Consider the following 12,712-nt stretch of genomic DNA (forward strand, 5'->3'; position numbering starts at 1 on the left):
TGAGGACACGGAGGCTTTGCACCGAGAGGTGAGGGTCAACAAGGACTTGGCCCCAGAAGGTTCTTTGCTGTTTTTCCTCCTCTGTGTTGGGGGGGGGGCTCCCGAAAGATGGCCATCCTCCCACCCCAGTGAGGGAGCACTTGGCCGAATGGTGGCCGAAAGGGAGGCGAACTGCCAGCAGGAGGAAACGCGGCGAGGGCGCCGGCTGCAGTCTTGAAGGAGAAGCTCGGAGCAGCTCTGGAGTCTGAAAATGGGAGAAAAGAGAAGCTGGCTTTGTGGGCCTCCCCCAGGGGGAAAGCACCTTGCCCCATTTAAAAAAAAAGCTTGCCAGTGGCAGTGAGGGTGGTTGCTGCTTCTCCATCCATGCATCTGGCATGTTTCAAAGCCCTAAAGAGGACAGGTGCCCCCCCCCAAGGAGGCAGCCGTCTGAAAATAAAAACAACTCCGGCTGTTACTTAGGCTTTGGGAATCTCCTTTTAATTCCTTCTGATCAGAGGGAGCCTGGGGCCGGCTTGACACATGAAAAAGGCCGAGACGAAAGACAGAGACCCAGCAGCCGGATACTCGGTGTCTTTAGAAGCAACTTCTGAGTCCTTGAGTTGGTAAGGATGGGCGAGAGGGACAAGGGGCAGCCCTGGTAGAAGGAGGGGCACCATGGGGTGGCAGACGGAAAGCTGCCATCACCCCCCACCCACCCCTCAAGGAGAAGACCACGTGCCTTTCCCATCCTTTCTCCCCCTTTTTCTGAGCTGCCAAGCTGAACCTTCAGCCCCGCTGGGCCTCTCTTACCTGTCAACCATTAATGGAAAGTGACCCGTGGGGTCACCAGGGAAAGTACCAAGTAGGGTTCAACCCAACCAAGAGTGTCTTCTGAAAAATCAGCTGAAGGTGGAATAAAGTCCACTGGCAGGAAACAGTCAGAGCAGGAGGGAGCCAATGGGGGTGGGATGGGGGGGGCAAGCCCCCAGGCAGAAGGGGCACAGGGTACAGAGGAAACTGAAATACAACAGACACATTACAAAGGGTGGCAGGCAAAATGGGCCAAGCATTTTATGATAAAACAACAGCCGGAAAACCAACATTGTTAGAACCACAGATATAGTCAAACTCCTAATTCTTGGCGAGTTCTCTTCTGAATCCCTGAGAGATGCTGGCTAAGGGGATTTCTGGGTGTTGGGAGTAGAGGAAGGGAACTTTTCCAAGTTCAAAATGGACTGCAAACTCTAGTGGGATAAGCTGATTCACAAACTGAATGCCCTATAATTATTTTTTGTTAATTGCAAGAATGGTGAGACAATCATAAGTCCTAGAAAGAATGGTTTGCTGATGGATCAGCTATCATTGATGTAATCAGTCAATCTGTTCAATTGCCATAGGTCCTAAATGTTTCTGAAGCAAGAGGCGTGTTCTTTGTTTTTTAGACCATTTCTATCCAAGAGGCAAGAGATCATGCCTTAGGGTGCCTTGAAAACCTCCAGGCAAGGGAAGCTTACACTCTGAACACAACGATTCAAATCATTGTTCAGCAAACCAGGGTCTTTGTCCTCTGACCGGAGAAGAGGGAAAGAAAATTAAATGCTCCAGGAGTCAAGTTACCTGCATCTCTAAATGTTTGTGTGGAGCCTGTCTCTCTAAAAAGCTGAGAAATGGACGAACTGGGAGGAGAATACCCGTAAACAGTGAGAATGCAATGTTTTGCAAGATTCAGGCGCCACCAAAATATGTTTATAGGATCTGGAAGTCAGGAGATGGGAAGGGGGCCCCCTCTCCCTAGTAAACAGGGACATATTGGGGGGGGGGTAAGAGGTCTTGCTCATCCATCATGGTTTTGCTGCTTATAAGCTGAGGAGGAATATTCATAGTGAGCATTTGTCAGTCTTGAGAGACTATGGTAATGTGCTCTGTATGGAGGTCTTGGAACAGCATCTAGTGCGGCTGAGGAGGCCAAATCGAGAGTGACCATCCCTTCCACGCTGAAGACAAACACAATCTGTCCCCTGTCCAGCTCCCTGATTTTGCTTGTTTCGGGACTGCCTCTTGGCCTCGGCCTGCTGGACAAGGGTCTCTTCAAAATTGGGAGAGGCTGTGATGCACCGCCTGCCTCCAGGCTGAGCACTGAGACATCAAGGTTTCCCATCTGTTGAGGTCCATTGGGGTACTGCTGGATTGGTTTTTTCAGGGTGCTCAAGGGAACCTGGCTTCTGGGTAGCAGCCTCCCCAGAGTAGGGCCTCTGCGCTCCTTTGCCTGCCAGGAGCCCTGGATGCCCAACCAGGCGTTCCTCCCTCCTGCCCCCCCCCACACTTCTCCTCCTCCCCAGCCACTTCATAGTTCTCTGCTCTAAAAACCTGCTCATTAAAAGAAAGAAAAAAAGGAAGACTCAGGCCTTTTGCCATGCAATGAAGGGCTTGGGAGAGGCGATGCCAAAGGCAGCCAGCCGGTGATTTTCACAAACACTGCCTTGCTTTCCACAGACGTCTCCTTGCGAGTGGCAGACGGTGGCAGTTTTGTGAAGCACTTTTGCAGAGGCGGGGAGGGGGTGGGGGCTTAAAGCTTACATTTTTTTTTCAGAGTGATGGGCTCACGTCCTGTTTCAAAGCTGGTTGACTAGTAAGGCTCCTTTTTCAGATCATTTCCTCCTTGAATCCCCCCCCACACACACACACCGCCCCCCACTGGCATGATCCCTGGGAGTTGTAGCCCCAGAAGAGAACCTGCCCAAACTCTGGGACCATCCCCCCCTCCCTTTAAGCATCTACTGCTGCTTGGATCTCTGGCTCTAAGAGCCTTGCCCAGACGGAGTTGTAAGGATGGACCACGGAGGTGGGTTTCTCCTGCTGGTCCACCATCGGCCGCCTCTCAGAACCCCACATCACGAGTCCACCCCGGAGGTTGTAGATCTTGGAGGAGGTCCCGAAATCTCGGCCGGCCAGTTCTTGGGCCAAAAAGCTGTTCAGAAGCTGAGCTGCCCTGGAGGACCGGTAGCCCACAGTACAATAGCAGACAATGTCCCTGGGGCCACTGCCAGGCTCTGAAAGGAAGCAGATATAGAAAGCAGCACTGATGACTGATGATTCGTGGAGAAAAGAGAGAGATGGACTGTAGAAGAACTGGACATGCGTGGAAGTTAGGTGGGGTCTTAAACCAGGGTGCAACTTCCAGAAATCCTGGCCAGTTCAGCTGGTGGTGAAGGCTTCTGGGAGTTTTAGTCCAAGAACCTCTGGGTGCCAAGCTTGGGAACCATTGCCCTAGACTCTTTGCATAGGGTAGGGAGAAGTGAGTAACTTGAGACTGTCCTATCTTGGAGGTGGACTAAATGGGCGTGCTTTGGTCTTATCCGGCTTCTGGGCTACAGCTTAAGTTCCCCCTGCCCCAGCTTTGTTGACAGCGAAGGAAGGGAAGCCTTGGGGTCAAGGAAGAGGGGAGACGCCCTCCAGTGACCTGAGATCCCACCCAGTTGTCTCTCTGGCTGATGGAGGTGAAACACATCCACATTTCCCTTCCCTTCCATGAGAGCTAGAAACTTGTCTCTTTTCAAAATGGAAAGCTGGGATGCTCAGGAAGAGATTACAAAAGGCAGGTTTTGCACTCACCCACTTCCCCCCCCTCCTATGGATCGCCCATCGGCTCCGATCTCAGAGTGAGAAACACACACGGCGCCCACCCTCCGAGATGTCTTCCCAGAAGGTGAGAATCTTTCCCCGGAGACCTTTTAAACCGTACCTTGTAAGGACCATGCCTTGAAAACCTCCAGCAGCGCATTGGCATCAGAAGGAACCAGAAGCGCCCCGGGCAAATGGCTGACGTCAAATTCAGCAGGAGTTCTTGTGTCCTAAGGAGCAAACGGTCAGGATTCAGCCCCTTGCTTGGAACAACGGGGTAGAGGGAGCAGAGCTGCAGCCACATCCGGGTGGGCTCCAACCAGGCCCCCTCTCCCTTTCTCATGTCCCGGGCCAACAGGAGCATCATCATTATTATTGCTGGGGCCTCTGCAAAGAGGGGTGGAAGGGGCCTTTCTTTCTACAGAAGCACTCACACAAAGGCACTCACACAATGGCGTTTTTGTCACTTGCACTGTCTCACCTGTGTCACCGGAGTCCCCCCCCTGAGCCCCCAAAGGAAACCTGGCAGAACAGAGCAGCCTCTAATCAAGAGGGCTCTCGGCCCCATCCTGAGCAGCGACCGAGCCCTCCTGATCGGCCCGGTGTTTGGGTGTAATGACAGGGCAAGAGGAACAAAATTGCAGCTTTGGTGTCTCCCATCTGGACCCAAATAAACACCAGGCCAGGCCAGTCACCCCTGCTTTTCCATGGCTCACTGAATGGTGACCTTTCCCCACTGTCCCCCCCTCTCTCTTATGGGCCCGGAAACTGCCAGAGCAGAGGCTCTTTTTTGGGGGGGGGGATTTCAAAGTCAATTTGTGAAGGAGGCAATCCTTTGAGCCCCGGGAGGGGCCATTTCACATTCCCAGGAGATGAGTTGAAGTAGAAGGAAGAAGGGCGAGGCCACACAATGGGATCTCCGAGCCTTTAAGGTTGCAAAGAGCATCCAAGTGGCTTCCAGATCAGGAGCCATGGCTAGGCATTCACATGGGGTTTATGCTGGGGTTCAGAAAGATGCCATCTTGCATCCCCACACTCTCTTATATATTTTTTTTCTGGGTTTTCCCTCACCGGAGAAAATCAGTGAAGGAAAAAAAGACAGAACAGCTTCAAATGCCTGAGTCAAAACACCCCTGCACTGCAAGGTCAGAAAGAAGAACGTTCCCCATCTGCCACTCAGGGGCCTTGAAGATCTCGCCCCCTGGAACATGGGCCCTATAGCTGCTCTTTCCATCAGGAGCTTCCCCCTTCTCGCCCTCCGGACCACATGACCAACAGCTTATGTTAAATTATCTGCTTAATATTGGGTGGCTCCATGTTCACGAATGTCATTGGCAGGACCGTCGGTGAAGAGGCCTTCCACAGGCAGAGGGCCTGCGCCTCCAGCCCTCAGCCCCTAGATTTACTCTGAGGAAAAGCTTGACAGGGTCCACCAGGAGACCAGCCTGCCACAACCACAGGCTTTTTTTATCCCAGCGGTGGAAAAAGTCCGCTGTACAAAGCCAACAAACCAGGCCAAAGCTATTTAAAGCCGAGGTGGCTTAAAATAAGCCCAAAGAGGTTGCCTCAGAGGCTGGAGGAGAATGAATTGCTCTTGTCCGATGCACACACAAACCCTGGGGAATTCACAGCTCTGTGGCCACAAAGGGTCTCCTCCAGCGCCATACTCTTCGGATCCGTGAAAGCACCTCTCAACTCATCCAAGCCCACTGCTAGTCTTGGCCTGGGGCTCCACCAGGCCTTCTCCTTCCCACAACCATGTTTGGCTGAAAGGTAGAGAGGAAGGTGGGGTGAAGGGCAGGAGGGAGGGCTAAGACAGTCCAAAAGGTCTCAGGCTTTTCGGGGAGCCAGGCCAGGAAGAATCCTGGACATCTGTGCCGAAGCGTAGGTCGTGTCAGGAGCAGTGGGGACGATCGGTACCACGGCAAGCTAGAGGAACCCGGTGCTTCTTGCATGGAGCAGAAGAAGGATGCTGGCCTTAGACTGCAGCACATAGGTGGGCAAAACTTGAGAAAGGTGTTGCTCTGAACTTGCTTCCTTTCCCTCAGCCCATGGGGAATACATGTGGGAGATGCTGTTGCAACCCTTCCTGCAGAAGGGCATCCCAGAGGGGGCATCAATTTGGCACTCAAGTGGAGTGGAAGGGTCAGGAATTGATTGCATGCTTATGAACTAGGTGTGTTTTAGAGAATGTGCATTTTGCATAGAGTCAGCTTTCTGGCTCTGCTTTGCCCTCTAGTTTTTGTTTTTCTTAAAAGAAAGACAAATCCTAGCTTTGGGTGGGCCAGGAATAGCCAGGCTGAAATGCTAGTTGGCACAGGTAAGTAACACTTAGTGCCCTCATGCAAACCGGCCACAAAGCTCCGTCTCCTTAAGTTGCACATGGGAAGGGAATCAGAATAGAAAGTGAACTTGTGGGTCGCTATGTTCTTCCAGCCCAGAGGCTGTACTTATGGGGGAGGGATTTCGTGCATAGCTCTGTAATCATGATCATTTCATAACCACCACCATTTCTTTGAGTAAGAGAATACCCTGTCATATTAACAAAAGCTAAGAATAAGCCGGTGTGAGAAGATTTCATAACTTTTTCTCCTTACATGTTCTGCAAGAATAGTTTAAGATTATAGGACGGTGCTAAAAGTTTACAATCCCACGGTATAAAAATAACAAAACCGTGGCTAAAAAAAAGGCCCGATGGGACGTTTTGAAACTACTACATAAGTGTCAGTTTTAAAAATAAGATTGCTACAGGAGGCCCATTGTTAAGCCTTGCTGGTCAGGTTCTGTGGGTTACCACAGCAGGAGTTGCTTTAGCTGTGCTGTGCCATCACCAGCAGCAGAACAGAGAATCTGGGTCAGTAGAGCAAGACTCTGATTTTGGATTTTATTCACACAAAGCCCTGACAGTGTTGCTTCCACTGAAGAGTCCTTTTTATGATGGTTCTACTCTCAAGACAGGAAGGCTAGGCACTTGAGCGTCAGCTTGAGATCTCCCAGGAAAGGCCAGAAAGGATGATTCCCCCCCACACTTTTGTAATTAAATCTTAAGTAGGCTTGGCTGGCAAGCTCAGACCCACTCCTGAATGGAGGCCGCCCACAATAGGAAACGTGATTGCTTTGAAAATGGAGCCCTTTGTATCACCCAGGAACGGAAGTGTTTGTATGTCTGAACTAGGCATTTGTATTCCTGTGGGGTGTGCATGATGGGAGCTGCTTGAAACACTCCATGGGGCCCCGTCATTGGCATGCAGGGACTTGCCCCAGAAGGAACCAGTCAGCATTGTTGTGATCTCTTTAAGCATCCCACAACAAGCGAGCAGAAAACGGTGATGCAGTCTTGTGCCTTTCAGCTGTATTGAAGGTGTCACAGGTGCCCCCACAGAACATCTGGAGGGGGCTGTCATGTGAGAGAGGCTGAAATTGCCATAAATTTCACCAAGAGACAGTCCCCCTCTGAAGCAGAGGCGAGCCCTGCTCAGCTGTTTGGCCCTCATTTTGGAGTGCAGAACGAGTGAAGATAATGCAGAAAAGGTGATGATGAGCAAGTGAAGAAGGACAGGCAGAGTGAGAGGTCCTCCCAAGAACTCAACCTAGTACTTCCTTCTCTTATTGGAAAGCCAGTGAGTGTGTTTTGTCGCAAATTTAAAACCCGCAGAAAATCCAACATGCACGTAAAGGAGAAAGCCCTCCCTCCCAGTCACCCACTTACAAGAAGTAGCAGCTTTTCTGGTCTTGTCTCCATCCACTGCTGGAGGGTCTCTGTTGTGACCAACTCCACCCCGGGGAAGATCCCCTCCACCCATTTGATCGCCAGGGACCGCTTCTCTGAGGGCTCCTTCACGCCTGAAGCCTCCAGGTCCTTCAGGAATTGGTCTGCCATCGGCGTGAAAGGACTGGAAGATCTTGGAGGAGTGCAAAATAAAAATCTAAGGCAGGGAAAGCCCAGCCAGGAGGTCACATGGCATTTATTGACCCAACCTTAACAATATTGGCCAGCACCACCCTTTTCCAAGCACACCTTCCAGAGGTGAACCAGAACAAAGGTGACTTTTCTCCATTTTGTAAGGTTGCCAGTTTTTTTAAAAAAAGGAACCAGGGTTTGATGGCATGGTTTGCTTCCCTGCCCCCATCTCCAGCTTTCCTAAATGAGTTCTTCAAACCAATGAGTGCAAAGAGAAGAGACACTGAGAATAAAACGTTAACTTTTTATTAATGCAGAGCCTGAGTGCACTTTGAACACTTAAAAAAATAGGCAGAAAGGGGCATTGGGGGTCAAACAAGACATTAAGGAGAAGGCACCCTCCTCACAAGTTAAGAGTAATACTTCCCCCGCCCCCCTTGCAACTGGATTTTCCGAGGGATACCTCCCCTTCAACCTGACTGGTAGATTAAAAGCTGCGTTTGCCTTCCAGAGATTAATCAGAAAGCTGCACATGGTAAATGGTAACCAAGCTGTGAGGAGGCAGGCAGGGAGGTCTCTGGCTAGCAAGCAGGTGATCATCCTTGTATCTATTGTGAGATGCTTTGTGGGAAAAAATATATGATTTTCTCATAGATGAGACTCATCAGTGAACCTGGTTGACCTGAATGCATAATTTCCAGCTCCTTTGAAGTCCAGCCGCACATAAATGCAAACCTGCCCCCTCCCCAAACCGGCTGACAAGGTGGGCTCTCCTCCCAGCGGCTGCAGCGGGACAGCTGCAAACGGGGCAATGCTTTTTTCTCCTTAATCAGGGATGGGGAACTGGGCCACGGGTTTGCCATGGAGGTGGGGGAGAGGGGAAGGAGAGTGGCTGAAAGGCATTCTGTGCATGGTCAGGAGCACTATCATAAGCGTGCTAAGTCAAAGCTTCGACTGAGCCCTGCCTATGATGACCTCAGGGTTAAACGAGCCCGCAAGCACCCACTTTCAGAAGAATCAGGAACATCTTGTCTAACACAGCACTGCTAAAACCGTTCAAAAGAGATCGTGGGGAAAGACTACCATGCCCATCAGCCTCGATCATGGCCCGTGTGGGCTGGGGACGATAGGAGGCCTTTCTGAACTGGAGGGGCAGCAGGACTCTCTGCAACAGGCCCCCTTCCGCCCCCCCCCCCGGCTCCGAAGCTAGGCCTGGAGCATCCCCCGTTGCCCTGGCAACGCCTCCCCCTCGCGGCCGCCCGGGAGTTTCCCAGAATGCACCGGGCGAGGACTTCTGCCGGCCGCCGCTGCCGCCGCCATTTTGCGGCCGCTCGGAAGGTAGAGGAAGAAGACGCCGCCATGGAGAGCGGTGAGTTAGGGGTTTAGGGGGCGGACAGGCGGCGCCACCCCCGGACCTCCTCCCGATATTTGCTTCGCCCCCCCTCACCCCGAAAGCCCCCCGGAGACCGGGCTCGGTGGCGCCTCCCTCTATGCCCCGTCCGCCTGCGGAACGCTCGGCCACGAGAAGGGCTGCGGGGGCGGGAGGCGAGATCTCCCTCGAAGCTGTGGGCGCTGTGGGGTGGGGAAGAGACGTCCCGGCGCTTAGGATCTTTTGCATGCCAAAGCCCGGTATTCCCTGTGTTGGCCGGGGGATTGTGGGAGTTGTAGTCCAGATCATCACCAACCCCCCCCCCCCCACACACACACACAAGAACCGTAGGAAGGCTTCTCTGGTCTCTGCTTCCAGAGAACCAGCAGTTCTCCACAGGGTTGCCCTCCAGCCTCTGATGCTGTCCTGGGGGAGGAAGTTGGATGAAGGGGGTGCAGTCTTCCATGGGCCTTGTGTGCTTCCCCCCCCCCCCCAACGAGACGTTCGTGCAGGTTAGACTGGGAGGCAGGGAGCATCATCTCTTTTTGCTCACAGGTTGTTGTGCGGAAGGACCTGGTCCCAGATGTGCGTCCCCCCCCCCCGATTCCTACTGGGCAGGGTGTGGGGAGGTGCTTCCATATGTGCTTAATTAGGGGGAAGCCACAATTTGTCTTTGAAATGGGAAACTAGTGGAGGGACCAACTTCCCTGGGCTTCTCAAAATATAATAATGCCAGCACTTCAGACATCAATCTTTTCTGAAATTGTGTAGGGTTTTTGAGGCCAGGAGTCCCCAGTACTGTATGCTCATGCTCTGTCTCAAGTTATGTAAACACACAGCAACACCAGGCCGTGTAATTGGGTTGTATTTTTTGTGTAACTCCACATTTCTCTCTCTTTATATCATCAGATGACAGTGGAAATCGGCTCCGGTTTCAGCTGGAGCTGGAGTTTGTGCAGTGCCTGGCGAATCCCAATTATCTCAACTGTAAGTAACGGAGATGGGTAGGAGAGGAGATCTGATTTAGAGTTGATTTCTTGACTTTCTCAGCCAAGGACTGTAAAATGAAAGATGCACAACAGAATAAAGGCAACTGAGTATCTTGAGAGAGGAAATAAACCATCTCTAGATGTAAACTAATGTATGTTTCCAAGTTAGCCAATGTTGATGATACGTGAAATGTTGCTGTCAAGGGTAGTAACTAATGTGTATCCTTTATTTATTTATTTGTCTGGCTTGATTAGAATCTATAAACTGTTAAAAAATAAATAAATCTCTTTCATCTGTAATGCCAAACAGGAAGCCTAAAATACTTTAAAGTTGTTACAGCTACAAAGCTGGATTAGATACTGATACTGTAGTTTCTTTTTACAAAGCAGTTCTCAGTGCTTGAATGTAGCTGGTTTCCAGCCCACTGTGTCGCTTTATAAGGGAGGAGGAACATAAATGGGCCTAAGCATGTGTATTGTTGGGTTTTTTTGTGTGTGTGCCAGCATCTCAGTTTAATTCTCTGAAGTGAAATCGGGAATAATGATGACGGTTTACAGGTTGCTGGTGAGGCTAAAGTAAGAAATTCAATGTAATCCATGTTGATTTATGTATTTCTTTTAGTTCTGGCTCAGAGAGGATACTTCAAAGAAAAGGCGTTCGTGAACTATCTGAAGTACCTGCTGTACTGGAAAGAACCAGAGTATGCCAAATATCTAAAGTAAGAATTATGTTATTTCATAGAATGCCTCAAACACAAAGCATCATCTTCTCCCTAGTGCCTGCATCTTGCATGGTGGAGGGTGTCCTATCCTTTTTAATGTGGTTTCTTCCCTGCTGTTTCAGGCCAGAGAGGGGCCTTGCAGTTTGCTTTTTCTGAATGCATCAAACAGGGCTGGTTATGGGAGGCAAGTGAGACTCAATCGCTGGGTTTTCCAGTCTGTTCACCAACTGGCTTTAGTGTGAACATGTATATTTGCCTTCCTTTTCTAAAGCTCAAAAAATGCATCAGACCTCCTAATTTAGACGAATTGAATACCCCCCATCCTCCTCCCACTAGCCTAAAGAAGCCTGTAACCATTTCACAGCGGAGTAGATGGCAATTCTGTGTTGCAAAAGCCCCACCGTTTGCCCAACCCAAGCTCTGGACAGTTACAACTGCTGAGGCGGCAAAGGGAGATACTGTCCTATTTTGCAGCCAACGTCATTTGCATGCCTGTTCACTAAAACTTCAGTGGGAGAGCTGAGCGTCTGATCTAGACTGTCTTGATGACGTTGCTTGCTTTGATTTAAACCTGCCCTCCCTATTTACCAAGCAAATAAGCACGTCACCATAGTCTTTCGAGACTGAAGGATGCCTAACTAACTAACTAAGCATGTGGGGGGAGGGGGGATGCTGCAAAAGAAGGGCCCCTTGTAACGCCTCTTGGCCCTTGTCTTCCAAAGGTACCCCCAGTGCCTGCACATGCTAGAGCTGCTTCAGTATGAGCACTTCCGCAAAGAGCTGGTGAACGCCCAGTGTGCCAAATTCATTGACGAGCAGCAGATCCTGCACTGGCAGCATTATTCCCGCAAGCGGATGCGTCTCCAGCAGGCCCTGGCCGAGCAGCAGCAGCAACAGCAGCAGCAGCAGCAAAACAGCACCTCTGTCAAGTGAGCCTTTTTGTCCCACAAAAGCCTCCCTGGCACTGGCGGAGTGGAGACGTGGCCGCTTTGGTTCGATAGGGTTTGGCTTTCCAGAGACTGTACACCAGTGGCTTCTTTCAGCGGGTCGGGTGTTGGAGAGTTTCTTCTCCTCCAAATTCCAGGGCATGGCTGCTGTATTTCCCGAAGCCCTGGTGGGGGAGTAGGGTGGGTATTGAAATGTGTGTTCGTTCACTGTGATGTAGAGGCAGCTAGGTTGTTTTTCTTAGGATAGTGGTTGTGGATGGTGATGGTTGCACATTCCTAGATTGTAAAAAGCCAGGAGCCTCATTTGTGAGATGGCTCTTACTCCTGCTGCAGCAGCAGCTGCTCTTAGATCTGGAAGAGATCTCTGCTGTTTCAGCTTGCTCATTATTGGTGCGGAAAGCCACTAATTTAACATGGAATCGGCAACTGAGAATTACTTGTTGCTGTGCAGTGCAAAACCCCTTCTGCAGAAGGTTAGGTCTGTTCTGAAAGCGACTTACATTTCTGCTTACATCAGCTTGATGGGGCTGTGATGTGCTGAGGCACTGCTAGAAAAGCGCTTTCCACCAATGCAGAGATGCTGCTTGGCAGGCACTAGCGTTCCTGTCTAATAGGAGATAAACTGCATTTACTGTTGGCCACAGCATTCCTCTTAGGGGTTCATTTAAAGTCCCACCAGCTTTGAAATCTTTCTATTTGATTTCACTGGAACTTTTTCATCCTTTTCTTCCCGGATCCTCCCTGTTGCCACTAAGTTTCTTGACAGCAGAGACCTCTCTTCTTTATAATACCCTGTATGGAACTCTGAATTATAAATTGTGGCAACAATCAGTGTTTCAGTTGGTGCCGTATACTGGGATGGAATGCTGTCAGCTTGCCTTCAGTCAATGACAGTGGCTTGGCGAGCGATTCTCACAAGAGGCTCAACAGCCTCTGCAGCAAGTTTCTGATGTACCTCTTAAATTACAACAAGTATCTTGTTGGTGTTTTCTTCAAAGTCAGTAAAAGAATGAATTATTCAAGCTTTACTCATATCTTCATTTTTAGTCAAGGCAGGCTCCTAAATTGGGTTAAAACTAAAACTCCTATAAGCGTTTAAGAAATACGGAGGCTGGCATATAAGCTCTCTGGGCAATTTGGGGGGATATGCCACAAGAGGAATGAAAGGTGCTGACATGGCTTCG

General features: G+C 50.4%; 2 protein-coding genes across 2 annotated transcripts; one reads left to right on the forward strand and one right to left on the reverse strand.

The window, feature by feature from the left end:
• Positions 1-1,020: 1,020 nt before the first annotated feature.
• On the reverse strand, positions 1,021-7,821 carry LOC140701742 (sulfurtransferase Alvin_2599). Its single transcript, XM_072978404.2, has 3 exons — positions 7,310-7,821; positions 3,722-3,830; positions 1,021-3,029 (listed from the first exon to the last, which is right to left on the reverse strand). Exons 1-3 carry the CDS (start codon positions 7,478-7,480, stop codon positions 2,746-2,748), a joined length of 564 nt encoding a protein of 187 aa, XP_072834505.2. The 5' UTR covers positions 7,481-7,821; the 3' UTR covers positions 1,021-2,745.
• A 940-nt stretch (positions 7,822-8,761) lies between these two features.
• MED31 (mediator complex subunit 31) lies at positions 8,762-12,550 on the forward strand. Its single transcript, XM_020801660.3, has 4 exons — positions 8,762-8,870; positions 9,780-9,857; positions 10,482-10,578; positions 11,304-12,550. Exons 1-4 carry the CDS (start codon positions 8,777-8,779, stop codon positions 11,512-11,514), a joined length of 480 nt encoding a protein of 159 aa, XP_020657319.3. The 5' UTR covers positions 8,762-8,776; the 3' UTR covers positions 11,515-12,550.
• Positions 12,551-12,712: the final 162 nt, after the last annotated feature.

The sequence above is a fragment of the Pogona vitticeps genome, chromosome 7 (assembly GCF_051106095.1).
Source record: "Pogona vitticeps strain Pit_001003342236 chromosome 7, PviZW2.1, whole genome shotgun sequence".
Classification (NCBI taxonomy): domain Eukaryota; kingdom Metazoa; phylum Chordata; class Lepidosauria; order Squamata; family Agamidae; genus Pogona; species Pogona vitticeps.

What these genes read in the sequence shown, in the direction of transcription:
- MED31 (XM_020801660.3), top strand. Translation starts at nt 8,777, where the DNA reads ATGCACCGGGCGAGGACTTCTGCCGGCCGCCGCTGCCGCCGCCATTTT. An exon ending in GAATCCCAATTATCTCAACT is followed by an intron (nt 9,858 to 10,481) that starts GTAAGTAACGGA and finishes TATTTCTTTTAG; the next exon opens with TTCTGGCTCAGAGAGGATAC. An exon ending in GAGTATGCCAAATATCTAAA is followed by an intron (nt 10,579 to 11,303) that starts GTAAGAATTATG and finishes TGTCTTCCAAAG; the next exon opens with GTACCCCCAGTGCCTGCACA.
- LOC140701742 (XM_072978404.2), bottom strand. Translation starts at nt 7,480, where the DNA reads ATGGCAGACCAATTCCTGAAGGACCTGGAGGCTTCAGGCGTGAAGGAG. An exon ending in CAGAAAAGCTGCTACTTCTT is followed by an intron (nt 3,831 to 7,309) that starts GTAAGTGGGTGA and finishes TTTGCTCCTTAG; the next exon opens with GACACAAGAACTCCTGCTGA. An exon ending in CAAGGCATGGTCCTTACAAG is followed by an intron (nt 3,030 to 3,721) that starts GTACGGTTTAAA and finishes GCTTCCTTTCAG; the next exon opens with AGCCTGGCAGTGGCCCCAGG.